Below are 15,417 nucleotides of genomic sequence, written 5' to 3' on the forward strand. Positions count from 1 at the left end.
ACCTCTCCCTTTGGATTCTCCCTCTCTGGTTTTGGCTTCGGACTTCTGACTCCCTGGTAACGATCCCACGCCTGTACCTGGACTTTCCCTCTCGCCTCAGCCCCTTTCAGACAAGCCTGTCTGCACCTAGCCTCCAAGCTAAGGAGGACTTACCTATTCTGGTCCCAATCCACGACGGTCACGTGAGTGCGCTGTTCAGAGCCTCTGGTCCCGCTCGGTGTCTGTCCATAATAAAATCCTTAAAACTTCGTTACTGTGTTGCGAGTCTGAATCCTGTCAAGTCCTGCCTTGTCATAAATAACTGAAGTGATTATTTTGAGAATGATTTAGCAAAATAATAACAAGTAACCCTGAAGTAAGACTGATTATCTAAACCAAACAATTTTTTTGGAGTGTTTGGATTTTAAAGTTGATTTTTAGATTTTACTTGTAAAATAATTTGCACACTTTAAACTGTTTTGATTTTTAGTTCACTTTAGAATTTAGTCAGAAAGATGTTAATATTACTGCTGGATTGTTAATTTACAGCAAAATTAATTTGGAAAGACAGAATGTTTGATCAAACTTGCATCAGCTCAAACTATGATAACTAGATCTGATATTGTCTTCTTTCCTTATCACCTGGTTCAGGAGTTTCGAGTGGGGTAAGCCTTCCCTAGAAACAACGCTATGCATGTGGGGTGTCCCTGATCAGCCCGTGTAAGGGTGGATTGAACCCTGTAGTCAAGCGAGGCCCAATTGAGATCAACAGCCTGTCTGGAAGATCACCCGGGAGAGGTGAGGCGATGGAACTGAGGCAGGTTTTAAGGTCTTCAGCTGATGTAGTCAGGAGAACTGCTGACTGGCTTAACTTTTAAAGGTGCAAAAGTTATTTCTCAACTTAGTTTCTTTTTCTTTCTTTCTTTGCTGGACTACAAAAACACAAAGCAAAATGTTTTATTACTTAAGTTACAAAAATACAACTACAAAGATGGAACAGGAAGAGCAGGGCAGATGGACAAACAAGCTGAATTGCAATCACCACCATCCTGTCACAATGATAGTTTTTTGTTCTCAAAACCCAGACTCATATCACAGAAACAGAAGAGGCAGGCACAGGTAAGTAAAAAAATATTTATTTATATTAGTGGGGGAATTGCGGCGACAGGATACCAGAGATGCTGCAATGAGAGGATGAGGGTAAGTATGGGAAGTTGGCAAGATTGTTTGTAGCAGAACTTCAGGAAATTGTCTTACTATGGTTGTATTGTTCTTAGGCTTGAGACGGAGGAGGATTCCAGGTCCGGTTGTTGAAGCGCAGACCAGGTTGGCAGATACGGTGGAGAGTGGCAGGCCGGAACTTGTGTGAGTTGCAGGTGCAGAGCAAAACCAAAACCGTGAAGACAAAGTCAGTAAGTGTTCCTGGTTTCACACAGATGGAGGAACAGAATCTGCTGGCTGGCTCTCAGGAGGTATAGAGACTACAGGAGCATAGAAGACAGAAAGTTAGTTTCAAAATCTCTAGGTTTGAGAGTAAAACTCACTCACAATGGCTTAGACAAAGCTACCCAAAGGTATGCAATGTTTCAGTGTCGAGTTCAGGCCAGACTAGAGCTTAAATACCCGCCAGATGGTGATCAGCTGGGATTGCAACCAGCTGATAGCAATTAACTCCACCAACAACTTGGAACTGCAAAAAAGCACAACAACCTAGAATCCTCACACTTCCGAGGCTTTCTCTTTAGTTTGTTATCTAAAAAAGTTTGATAACGGGACCAGAACATTCGGGTTGATATTACTGAAAAACCTTAGGGTTTGTACAGAAGGGTTTTATATCACTCTGTCCAAAGATTTTTCACTGCTCAGTCTCCTGTCATAAAGCAATAATAGAAAATGTGTTAGAAACACTTAGATAATGTATCATTGTATAATTGCACACAAATAATGATCAATTATTGAGAATTAAGAATTGATCATTTCTTCTGTCTGATTTAAAGAATACTATCTACAGTTTGTGAAATAATTGGTCATGGATGGCGGCTGGAGACTATGGGTGACTGATGGTAGCTGAACAGGAGCTAAGGTTGGCGCTGCGGAGGGAGACTCAGAGGACGTGGTAACATGGCAGGTGAGCAGACATGGGGGAAACTGGAGGTAGAGATGGCTGAGAGTTTATGGGAGCGTTGGAGGTGATTAGTTGTCCTTTTAAAAGTCTAATGTCTGTGTGGAGTTTGATGAATTCTGGGACACTGAGAAGTCCAGGTCGGGAGAAGAGAATTTTCTCAATGAGGAGGCAGGTAATGAGATTGTGTCTTGGATCTGGGTTTTTTGCAGTAGAGGAAAGCAGTTTGTAAATCCAAGTGGAGATGTTCAGGACTTTGGCAGGGGTATTCTCAGAGGCTTCTAGGTGAGCATAGAATACTGAAGGTTTCAAGACTGAAGTTGACACTTGGGACTCCTCCTCCTCCTTCAGCCTCTTTTTCTCCACATTCCTTGCTGCCTTTCGGGACAGAAACTCTAATAGAGTCATCTGCCTGCTGGGTTCCTTTGATAGCTGGTTCATTCTGTAACATTTGCTCTGTTTGGTTGAAAACTAGAATGCAGGCAGACATGGAGATGCTCAGAAATAACTGATTTATTAACAAAAAAGAAAAACTAAAAGGCTGACGAGGCAGCAAACAAAAAACTTACAGTGGAGATGAGGAGGGTAACACAAGGAGTAGGATCTGACCAGACTGAGGGAGGACCTATCACAAAAATATCCATATGCAATGAACCAGCGAGGCGTAAGTGACAAGAGGCAGGTTTTGAAGATACTGTGGGTGAGTAGGAGATGAGCTACAGTTGGGGAATGATGAGGAACAAGTGCAGTGGACGTGGGTCCAGAAAACTACTGAGCCAAGGGCAGGTGAGTAGTGGCACAGGGAACACAATGAGCTAGACAATACAATAAATATTGGCATGAAACACAAGGATAACAAAAAACAATGGTCAAACAGAACTAAACATGAAATTCAAACACAGAAGATAGCTAAAAAAAAAGAACAGATCCTGACAATGTCACTCAAGTTCATATGCATGTGAAGGGAGACAAGAGAATACGTTTGGCAATATAGTGCGTGTATCTATATGTGTATGTATATATCATGTTTGTGTGGGCAGTGGAGCCAGTGTTAAATACTGAAATGGAGGAAGTCAGGACATTCAAGATGGTGGTTTTATAGAACTGGGCACACACATCAGTGGAGATGTTTAGCTTTTTAAGCACTCTAGGTGCATGCACCTCTACCCATGAGCCTAGTTAACAACCTTGTTTAAGTGATCAACCCATTTCAGGTCCTTTGTGATGGAGATGCCCAGGAACACAGCAGAATCCACCTCCTTTACAGCAGTGATGTTATTGATAAGAGGATGGTGTGATTTTTTCCCAAAGTCAGTGGTTGTTTTGCTGGTTTGTAACTTCAGGTTATTTTCTATACACCACATTGTCAGATCTGAAATATAGTTCCTGTAGATTGTCTCATCATCATTGGAAATGAAGCCCTAGATGGTGATACAATGAGCATATGTCATAAGCTTTACAGAGGGGTTGCTGGTGTGAAGATGATTGGTGTACAAAGAGAGCAGATACAGAAAGTACACATCCCTGTGGTGCTCCCTTGTTGGTGGTTATTGAAGGCAGAGCTAAAGTTTAGAAAAGATTTTTTAGCACTGCAGTTTTTCTTGTCGAGGTGCTCCAGAAGATAATGAAGGCTGAGATTCACAGCCTTGTTCTCAGAACAGTTTGACCTGTTTGAGAACTATAAAGGGTCCAGCAGATGGTCAGTGATGGTTCTGAGGAAGGACAAAATCCCTTCATAGTTACCATAAAGGCAGCAGGTTGATAATCATTCAGCCAAGTGACTTGAACCTTCTTTGGCTCCAGGACAATGATAGTTATTTTACAGTACCAGGGGACGTGATGCTCAATAATGGATTTCTGATGTATCCAAGAGAACTCAGGAGCTGACTGTGCCTGACCAAACTTAAAAACAGTTGGCAATACTCCATCAGAACTTGCAGCCTTCTGTACATTAAGTCTGCAGAATATCTTGTCAATGAGGGATAGGGGAAGGGAGGCAGAGGATGGAGGAGGCATGAGTGGATGGAGGAGATGAGAGGTGCAGTAAAGGAGGAGTTTGGCCAGGGCTGCTGGCGATGGGCTCACTGTTCTGGACTGGCTTGGGTTCTCCCAGATGGCCCCCGCTGGAGGGGGGCAGTCGCTCTGTGGGGGCTCCCCCTTGGAGCCTTTGGGGGTCCCTGGTGTTTCCTTGGCCTTGGTTGGCTGGAGTGTGGGCAGGAAGGTTGGGTGGGGGCCAGTTGTAGAGCTGGCTCCAGGGGGATTCATGCCCGTACCTTGGTGCCCATCCCCTTCCCTCCAGCGTATGCTACACAACTCATCAGTAGGGCCTTGATGTGTGGGGCGGACAGCCCTGCAGGGATGGGACGAGCACCAGGTAGTGCCCCCTCCCCCCTCCCCCCATGCATGTTTGGCTCCACCCTGCACCTCTATTTTAATGCATTAGAGACACTTAGGGTTCTGGGGTTGGGGAGGGTCCTGCTGTCTGCAAGCAGTGGGGCCCCGCTGACCCCATTTTAATGCATCCTAGACTTACACAGTTGCATCCATTGCAACATTTCACACTACCACAGACACGCATGCGAACACCACAGGGGAGGGCATGGGCTGGGCTTCTTGCTCCCATCCTGTTGCCTCTTACTGGTTCAGTGGGGGCTGGGGTTTTGGGGGTCTCTGACGGCATCATTGGAGGGCTGCCTGCGGGTTGCTGCTCCCTTGGTTTAGGGTTGTTCAAGTGGATGCCCAGACCACGTTCCGGAGTGGTGGGCTCCCGTCGGGTGGTCTATGGCTCCTGGGGATTGGCTGGGCTTGGTTGGGGTTCCGGTGGCGTCCCCTTCTTCTAAACCTCTCAAGGGGTTGGCCCAACAAGGGGGATGGCTATATGCCCTTTTACCTTGGTCCTTCTAGGTTCTGGCTGCTGCGGTGGACTGGTGCCTGCCTGGTGTGTTGGGGGCTCTGGGGGGGCTGTCCTGCTTGGTGCTGAGCGGTTTCTCTGCTGGGGGCTGGTGTAGGCACCGAGCCGTTGTTTTATCATTAGTGACCATGTAGCCTAACATTTTTGTGGTTCTCTTGGTTTGTTATACTTTTTGTCCATTTGATGGACTTCAAAATGACATAGTCGCTCTCCATGGTGCCGAAGCTTGTAAGCCCCGCTGTTGCAGGCATGTGTATGTTGTAAAAAGATGTTATCATGAGCTTTTTTTTGGGGTATAAAAGGCCTGGTCATTTGCCCCGCCCCTGGCCCAGATCTGATTTGTTCCACTAGTGAGTGGGACTTTCACATAGTCAAGCGAAAGTAATCTGGCGTTTTTCTGTCATGAGTGGCACAATTTACTAGCTGTTTATATTCAGGTAATTCCTGTGTTAGGCAGTAGTTGTTGAAGTCAACCTTAACTAGTATTACAGTGTGTTTTTTTTTTTATTTTCTATGAGAAGAATTGGCTCAGCCAGTTTATGTTGTGCTACATGTAGAGTGGCTTGGGGTGGGATGTCTCTTACCAGGTTGCCCAAGAGAGGGTCGAGGATAATGCCTCCTCATACTTTGTGTCCGTGGGAGTCAATGATGACAATGCTTCCAAGCCTGGCTCCACATCTCCAAGGTCCCACACTCTCGAGGACACCTATCATTCCTGTGCCTCTGAGAGGCAACAGTGGTTCTTAAAATGCGTGGTTATAAATGCAAAGCTTCATCTAATAAGGAACAATTTTCACCATGAATGAGTAGGCTGAGAGAAAAGATCATGCAAAGCTAAGAGAAATCAGCCAGCTGTCAGAGCACCAGAATGGTGCAATGAAGAAAAACCCACCCTGAAAATACTACAGCTTGTTGTGAAGAGGCAGAAGCCAGGAGAATAAATACAAGTAAACAAGAGCAGGCCCTCAGCATAAAAGCAATAGGGACTGGGGTCTATCATACCAGGCAGGACCCAAGATGCAGGCTGTGCAAAGATGCCCCTGAGACAGTCCAGCACATAATAGCATGATGTAAGACACAGGCAGACAAAGTGTACATGGAACCAAGTAGCTGTAATAGTGTACAGGAACATCTGTACTGAGTATGGACTGGAAGTTTCCCAGTCAAAGTGGGAGATTCCATCAAGGGTGGTGGAGAACGGCAAAGCCAAGATACTATAGAACTTTGAGATCCAGTCTGACAAACAGGAGATGGCTAACCAACCAGACAAGCAGTGGTGATAGATGTAGCAATCCCAAGTGACTGTAACATCAGGAAGAAGGAGCACAAGAAGCTTGAGAAATATCAACGGCTGAAGAAGAAAATAGAGAAGTTGTGGAGAGTCAAGGTGTAAGTGGTGCCAGTGGTCATTGGAGCACAGTCCTAGAGACAGCTAAGATACTGGCCAGGCCTCTGGTAGAGGACCTGAGATTGAAGTGAACCACCCATGTGGGGAAAAAAATAGGATGAGCTGGGTGTTAATATATACATATGTACTTTTTGTGGAGTGCTCAGACATGACATATGTTGTTGGTTGATGCAATTGATATAAATAATTTGAACTGTAATTAAACTGAGCATTTGTTGTCGTAATTTTTATCTAAAATAAGCAATCTTCCTTTGCGACACTACTAAAGTCCTAATAGACGTACACATAGTACGTCAATAGATCTTTTGAACTGTTTTTCAATACCTTTGCAAAAACAAAACCTTAAATTTATATGATCTTTTGCTAGACCTAACCACGAAAAAGATTTTACTAAACTCAGTCAACTCAGTTACTCAAGCCTCTGTAATATTTTACAACAGAACCTCTCTAATAAACCTTAGCCACACACTTGAACACAATATTGGAATTGCAGGAACTGCTCTGAACGGGTTTGCCTGCTCAATTTCAGTTTATTCATGTTAATAATAAATCTTCATACATCAGAGTTTTTCAGGGTTCAGTGCTTGGACCAATACGCTTTACTTTAAATCTGCTTCCATTAGGTAAAGTTATTAGACAGCTAGGGATAACTTTTTATCATTATGCTGGTGATACTAAGTGATATTTAGAGGTTCGAGCCCACGGAGGCAAAGGAAGGGTCACTCACAATAATAATAATAATCAGATATGTCCCCCCATAGGGGGCTCTATCATTGGGGTTTTTGCATTTTCTCAAGTAACTTCTAAACCGTAAGTCGCATGGTTTAAGTACTTACATCAACACGTTCCCTGGACTGTACGGAATCACATTGTATAGGCCATGCCTATTTCCCCTAGAACCAACATTTTCTATATGGCAAGATTTGCAAAACCTACTTTTGACTTCTTCTAATGGGTTTAAATGTAAACTGCCAATAAATTCACCATGTTAATTCTAGATAACAAGCTGAATACAAGTTGTTAAAGGACAAATAACTATTTTCAGAAATGTATAAGTTATTCCTGTGCAAATATTTAATGCTGTCATGATTTTTGGTAGATATTTGACCCACATGCAAGGATTCTTTTATGAGACAGAAGATAGTAAATAAAGTTTATTACACACAAAAAGATTGAAGAGTCTCTTTGTCCGGGGCAGCTGGTGATAAGGTATGAGTAATTAGAGCTCTGCAATGGGAAGTGGAGAGGGTAATTTCCAGGATGTTTTACCAAGAAAGTGTTGTGGTGGAATGACTTACAGATGACAAAGATGATAGGAAGTCCACCAGGGAGAGGTGAGTGGAAGCTCGCAGTTGGTTGGAGGGAGGAGAGGGTTCGCAGGATCGGTGATCAGAAAGAGGAGTTGGTTGAGCCAGCCGTGGGAATGCATCCAAGAATCCAACAGACGATGGCGAAAGCATGAGATAATTGAGGAGTTCGAGGTGACTGAGATCAGGCGGGAACAGGAGGGGGACCGTGTGAGGCAAACACTCAGGCACCGAAGGACTGGTAACCAGCTCCTCTTATGCTGCTGCTGATGATCCCTGACCAGACACAGGTGAGAGTAATAATCCCCATACCGTCCTCCAGAGTGGCTCCATGACTCCCCCTAGTGGAGGAAAACAGAAACCCAAACCCCAGCCTCCTAACAAATGCTAGTTAGCATAAAATAGCAGATGAGATGAAATTTAAAGCTGTCAGAATTAGTTTTTTTTGGGGGGGGGTTTCTTTTGCATTAGGTTTATTGTTTCTGTGATTCTGTTTTATTTCTTTGTTGTTCCTGTGTTTAGTTTAGTTTTGCTCCCTGTTCCTCTGTGTAAATTAATACATAGTAGCTTATAAAACACTATTCAGGAAAAGTTATGTTTACGCAAGTTTTAGCCATCTAGCTAGCTTCATGTAAAAATGGCAATATCTTATTTATTTCAAGACATATAAACATCACTTTAATACCATTGTTATTGTCATTGCTACCATTGTTGGTCATTCTGAGTAGGTGTCTTGAGTTTCATAATTACTAACCTTAAGGGTATGCTAACAATGTCAAAAGCTTATATCTCAAAAGCAACAATGCTGATTTTAACTAAATTTTATACACTTGGTTAGGACCACAACCTGAGATGCTCCCTCCAATATGGTAATAATTGATAAAAGTGGGTGTGGCTTGTGAAAGATGAACTACAAAAAATCCCTAGTTCTAGTTATCCATGAACCCAATTAGTTACTTTGAGTAAAAGCTTGCCTTAGGGACATAAAAACATCAATGACTCTTAATTTCCTGCTTTTAAACTAAGATAAAACAAAGGTTAGGAATAAACTTTGCAGCCTTTTCCTTTCTTTGGATGGCATTAATTTGGCCTGTTATACCAGTGTAAAAAACCTTGGTGTGATTTTTGACCAGGAGTCCTATTCAGAATCTTCAGCTGTATTTGCAGTGCATCTAGTGGCTAGAAGTAATAACAACAGTATAACAGAACGACCATGCAATTACTGTATCAACTTCAGAACAGAGGAAAGATCTTTCTCTAAAGCAGGGGTCTCCAATCCTGGTCCTCAAGGGCCACTATCCTGCATGTTTTACTTGTTTCCCTGCTCCAACACACCTGGTTTAGTGGTTAAATTACTTATTCGTGTTCTGCAGAAGCCTGTTAATGACACACTGAATCAAATCAGGTGTGTTGGAGCAGAGAAGCAAGTAAAACATGCAGGATAGTGGCCCTCCAGGACCAGGATTGGAGACCACTGCTCTAAAGCAATAGGATGATTATTTGTTACTCTAATCATTTCTATTTTAGTACTGTTGTGTACTCTAAATGCTGACTGAAAATTTCATGGAGATTATTATTGTGCAGATGGACAATTAGTTGTTTTAGTGCAATTTCTTTCAAGGGTTTAGAAAGTAAAGGGATATTGGATCAGAGCTTTTTTTATTTATTTACAAAACCTTAATTACAGCAAACTAGAAAGCCTGGGGAACAAAACAAGACAAAACAAATTGATTTGCTCGAGTTCAGAGTTGTAAATATAACGTAAAACATCATTAAAAATAAAAGTTGGTATGGGGTCTTCAAAAAAATGTAGAGGGTTTAGAAGCCCTGATTAATACCATTAAGTCAGGTAAATCAATGGGTGAGAAACAATGAAGAAAGGTGTCATAAGTTAACTTACCACAATTATCTGAAATCCATGTAGCAAACACGCTACATGTAATGGAGGGAAATAGAGCACATTTTCTCTAACTCCTTTTTGTTGTTGAAGATGGTCTATAAAATCATGAGTGGTAAAAGCTAAAGGGATGTGCTGCTCAACAGAACAACCTGACCACAGCACTAAAAATAAACCCAGCAGTTTTTCTTATTTTCGTCTATTAGCTATGAGTAAAAAACAACTTTTAAATGATTGTACTATGTGAGTCTTGGAGTCTAATAGTGTAAACCCACAGAAGTGATAGTGATAGCAATAGGAGCTGACCTCAGGGCAGTATCCTTGGACTTGGTTCTCTGTGGTAATCATTTTAGTGATGATGCAGAAGACGGAACCTCCCTGCAGAAAGTGCACATCAGCATTACTGCGGGTCTTTCATCTTTCAGGTGCCTTTGTCCACTGTTCTATCTATCATGTCATACCTGTGTAGGGGTGACGTAGTCTGCGACATCCATGACCCTGTTATTGTATACTCCAAAACCTTTAACTTTGGTCATAACTGAAGACTCAATTGCTGTGTCTCTCACCTGGTATGCCTTTTCCCAGAGAAACACCCAACTGAAACATAAACACACACAAAAGAAAGCACTAAGTCAAAATCACCTTGTAAAACCACAATGGAAACATGAACTTACAAACATATTATTAACTTATAGTCACAAATTACAAAGTACTGAGATTTTTGGAAAATAAAAAATTAAAGGAAAGCCATGTACTTTTTTTTGTTATATTATTGAGTATAATGTTGCATTTTTGGTATAAAACCCTTGATCATTCTGTATTGACAGGTCAGAACTGTAGACAGAAAAAGTCACAATGAAGAGGCATAATTTAAACCAATACATGCTTAATAAATACCAGCAAACCTTCAGATGGATTAACATAATCTGGACTCTGGTTCAAATCCCAACCTTACAGCATGTCAATGTAGACCCATCCCACATGTTATATTAAAAGTACATTTATGCAATAAATGCAATAAAGTCAATGCTTGCTAACTTAAAAATGTATATTTACTAAAAATGTTAATAAATTGATAGTTTAGTCGAAAATAATATACTTGAGGGTTTTTTGTTGTTGTTGTTTTTCTTTTTAGGATTGATTCTGGTCTGAGATTAAGTTGAAACCATGACAACAATGACACACTTCAGTTATTTGGCTTCATGTAACTGAAAACCATACACTGGACCAAAAGCTGAAAGTTGAAGCTACAAGGGACATGCACCCCCTGTAGGCTGTCAGCAGTACTACCTTTAATTCCTGCACCTCTAAGTAAAGAAATGGAGCATTCTCCTGACTAATAATTTTTTTCAGGTGTTGATTTTTCACTTTGTTTATTCACATAGTTTTTTTTACTTTGCTCCTGTATGTTCAAATATGTTTTAACATTGGTAAGTTATTTCAGTCTAAAAAGAAAGAATCATATTACGTTGTCATTGACAATTGAAAGCCAGTTACTAAGATAGGTGGTGTGTGGGAGGGACAGCTCCACATCCCTAGTATGCAGACTGGGAGCTCCCAAAAATTAACATTTTGGCTTCAATTTTAAGCAGTGGAAGTTAATGGAGTCATCTTGTCTATTTTTATTCATGCTGATGATTGATGTGAACTTCAGTCAGTTAGCTTAGGTTAAAATGAATTAATGTTCAGTTTTGCAGTCACAAAAGTGAAACCAGTGTTTTCTGTGGCATCATTATCAGGAAGGCATCAGAGAAGGATTTGTTAAATTATGTCACAATGGCATTATCTAAATGTGCAAAGAATAATTCCATAGAGCAGGAAAAGTTGAATTAATCCTGCTAATGTTTTCACTTTGATAGTTCTTCTCTGGTGAAAGAAGATTATTAAAAGAAAAATGAAAAACAAGACAAGCTTGTGTACACTAAAACACAGATGTAGCCTTTCATGACACCATGTTGAAGCTAGAGACTGTGCAAAATGTTGCTTTTTAGACAGTTTCTGGTAAAATAGATACAGAAGCTGCAGGGTCTTCAATTAACTCCAGGATCTGGGAGTTCCTTGTGGTACATCAATGTTAGCTTGGCATGAAATATTATCAAATGCTGCAGCCATCAGCTTAACATCATTCACACACAACTACTTCTCTCACTGCAGCCACAGGTGATTTGCATACTTTGATGATGTTCTTGCAGTTATCATATTTTACTTTAGTAACAGGACAGATTTTATTATTAGCCATGTCTTTTTCTGATCCACATCTGTGGCAGTAATGTTGGTCTTTATAAGCTGGTTGCAGTCCTCTTTTCTCTCAAAAACAAGCATTTGCAGCACCCACAGCCTGTATTGTATGAATGTTTGCCAACACATTAACTTTGGGGACAAAATGTCTTCCAAGAGCAGCCATGGCTTCATCAAATGTTGTTCTGGTAGTGTGTAGAACAGACACTGTGTCCCTCTAGACCCAAGCAGTGTAATAAAATGGCACCTCTTCTTGCATCTGGCCATTTGTTTCCCTGAGCATTTATGACAAGCATGTAATTATCAAATATTTTCCACCCTGTTGTAAATGGTATAGGACACTCAGGAACGGCAGTGGACTTGGCACTGAAGCACTCATCCTCATCACCAGTTTTGTTGTGGCAGTTGTGATGAAATCAAAGATGACAGCTTAAAGTCACAAACTTTGTTACATTACACCAAACACCATTACAAAACACAGTGTTGTCTTGTAACTTCTGTATCTTACTTATCTTTCTTCTCACAGTCTCTTCTGCCCTACATTGACACAGCAGCACTCTTTAGCAAAAAGAAGAAATAACAGCAGCAGAACAGAACCTAAATGAATTCACTGTGTAAATCTATGAACATAACAGCATGAAAAGCCATTAAGTTAAGCAAGTTTAAGTTAAAACATTGGTGTACATAACTGTCAAAGGTTAGTGCAGCTTGTAGTGCAGTAGAAAACCTTTGTAAACAAAACCCTTTGTTTTGGTTGTAAGCAAATTCAGTGTTAAAATGTTTCTTGAAGGAATGCATATCACCTACTGCTTTTCATTACTTTTTAAACTGAGATAATCTGATGATGAAAAATAACAGAGTTAGACTGGGAGTGTCTTGTTGAAGAGCTAAAATTCTACATTATTATGAATGGGACAACAATCCCCTCCAAAAACTTCAGCAGCTGGTCTTCTCTGTGCCTATATGTTTACAGGCTGCTGGTAAAGGAAGAGAGAACGGTACATAGTGGAAAACATGACCCTGCCTCAACTTGTTTGAGATGTGTTGCTGCCATCTAATTCAAAATGACAACATTTTTCCTAAAAATAATACCTAAAAAATTCCTAAAAATAATACAATTTCTCTTTTGATATTTTTTATATTTGACATTTTATGTTTTTTATAGTGAAGAAAATATTCTTGTTTTCACAAAATGCTAAATATATGAAACATATTTTAATTTATGTAAAATAAGGCTATTTTTTGTGCTTTTGTATTAATGACACAGCATACAGCACGTACAAGACATTAAAAATGTGTGACTTTGACATGTACTGAGTGATATATCTATTTCCTCAGAAGATGGCTGCCCAAAATCTTGCCTAAACTTGTTAGTTTAACCATGTATGTCTAATGATTTTCTTTGTTACAGCTGCCAGCTGGTTGGGTGACCTTTCCTAAATATAAATGAGTGATGGTTAAAGGATCAAGTTACAAAAAACGAATTAATGTTTCCAAATTCGACATATGTCCTACACATGTACAACTTCTGAGTACAGTTGTGTTAAAGGGTTAGCGCTCCGTGAGTGGTTCTGTTTTACCACTGCTGAACTGGACCAAAGAGCAGACCAGAGGAAGAGCCAAGTGTCATAAATCACTGAAACCACAGCTAATGGATTTGTATTGACAAAAATATTAAAGTTGTAACAAACTGACTCTACTAGATTATATAAAATTTTCAGTGGAAGCCATCTACTGTTTACTACATGGCCATTTATTTGTCTGTGTAATAGTAATAAAGTTATATTTGAGTGCTTAAAACTGTTCTAAGATGATTTCAAACTATAGTTTTATCAAATAATAACCAACCATTTACTTAAATAGTGACAAGGATCTGTACATTGTATTGACTGATGCACAGATCTTTAATAACAGTGAACTTTTCCTTCAGTCTGACCAATTTAAGCTCTGAGAATTAATAAATGTTCACTCACCCAACGAAGTAAGAAATAATGATAAGTTGGACAATCCGATTGATAATCCCAATGGTCCAGCTCTTCACAACCACTGATTTAGTAGTTTCATAGGTAAAGAAGTTCTTTACACATGACCACATCTTTGCAGTAAGTGAATGTAAGAAAACCTTGAAAAGAATCTCTGGGTTTCAGAATGCCCTGTTAATTAGAGAAAACAAAGGAAATTTTACATGTGTGAGGATTCTAGGTTAAAAAGCCAAAATCAAACTTTAAAAGGAATCCCCTATAGGCATATTACTTTGTCCCTGAGGCCACTGGAGATAAATGTCTCCAAAAATAAAAAAACAAGGATTATCTACATCCAGCACAAAGAATAGTAGCCAGATATTCAAAAGAGGTTTCTCTTCCCACTGAAGCCGTTTGCGTCTTAATATCCTGCAGCACAGTGAGTCCAGTCTTCACCTTATGTTCTCTTCCTTGCCACTTTATACATCACAATGAGGAAATAAATAGTTTTCATATTGTCTATGTCCATAAGCCTTCACTCCCTCGTCCTGTCTCGTCTTTCATCCTGGTCCGGTTTATCTCTCACTGATTGGTCATCCTTCAAGGATCAAAAGCCTCCTCCCTCTCAGTGAATGCATTCAGTTATTTGCACAGCCTTCAGAGGAAAACCAAATCTCAGTCAGATTTGTGTGATTCAGGTCAAATAAAATTTTTCTATTTAGATTCTGTTAGTTGCCTTTGGAGCTATTTTAACCTTTAAATGCAGAACTGTCTGACAGCATTTTTTAAAATTTACTTTCTTGTAAACTCTAAGCTTCCTTCAGTTCCAGGTTAACCAACCCAATGCTTACCAGTGTCATCATATGCAGTTTAGTCCTACTAAATGTTTGTATAAAGATTTTGGGCAAAGATTTGTTTCACTCTTTAAAACATTTTCATACCACAATTAAATGTTAGCATTCCTTTTTTTTACGTGTCCTGTCCAGCTGTGTAGCACTCAGAATTGTCATCTGAATGTCAAGATAAGACCCAACAGATTTGCTTTCACAAGTGGAGCATTTCGACTTTCGCCATGATGTTCCCTTTGGTATATGAAACTTTATTTAAAAAATTGCTTTGGGTTTATTTCATTTGTAATGAACACAAATATGAGAAAAGAGGAAACAAAGATGGAGGACAAGGTTTGAAGAGAAAAAAGGAGATAGAAGTAGAAGAGAAAAAGAAAAACATAGAGAAAAAACAAGTCAACAGCCTTGAACTCTGCCACAGGACCTGCGGAAAGAGAAAACAAAACAAAGAATCCACAACAACAAAAAGCATATATGCAGTATATGATGATAATTATAACTTCAATGGAAAGTACACAGAGCCAGGTAATACAAGAGGGTATATAGTGACAACTGCAGCCCAACTGAAGGTGTATCTGACAGACACCTGAATCTAGATACCTGTGTGTGCGTGCATCTATAAGGTTTCTCCTTAAGAGTATTTGGTAGTGAGTGTGGGGGCCAACAGATCCACCCCCTAGAACACAAGAATGGCATGAGGAAGAGCGGAGGCACAGACACTCAGCAGACCCACAAGCCCGGAGCCC

At 40.4% G+C, this 15,417-nt stretch overlaps 1 protein-coding gene across 1 annotated transcript in view; it reads right to left on the reverse strand.

Moving 5' to 3' along the window:
• Positions 1-14,383, reverse strand: part of p2rx3b (purinergic receptor P2X, ligand-gated ion channel, 3b) — a 38,329-nt gene extending 23,946 nt beyond the window's left edge. The window contains exons 1-3 of the mRNA XM_037976299.1: positions 13,836-14,383; positions 10,086-10,221; positions 9,931-10,002 (exon numbers count right to left, since the gene is read on the reverse strand). Coding sequence (XP_037832227.1) covers positions 9,931-10,002; positions 10,086-10,221; positions 13,836-13,957 — 330 coding nt within the window. The 5' untranslated portion in view covers positions 13,958-14,383. The remainder of the gene's footprint in view (positions 1-9,930; positions 10,003-10,085; positions 10,222-13,835) is intronic.
• Between the last annotated feature and the right edge of the window lie 1,034 nt (positions 14,384-15,417).

Source organism: Kryptolebias marmoratus, linkage group LG6 (genome assembly GCF_001649575.2).
Source record: "Kryptolebias marmoratus isolate JLee-2015 linkage group LG6, ASM164957v2, whole genome shotgun sequence".
Classification (NCBI taxonomy): Eukaryota; Metazoa; Chordata; class Actinopteri; order Cyprinodontiformes; family Rivulidae; genus Kryptolebias; species Kryptolebias marmoratus.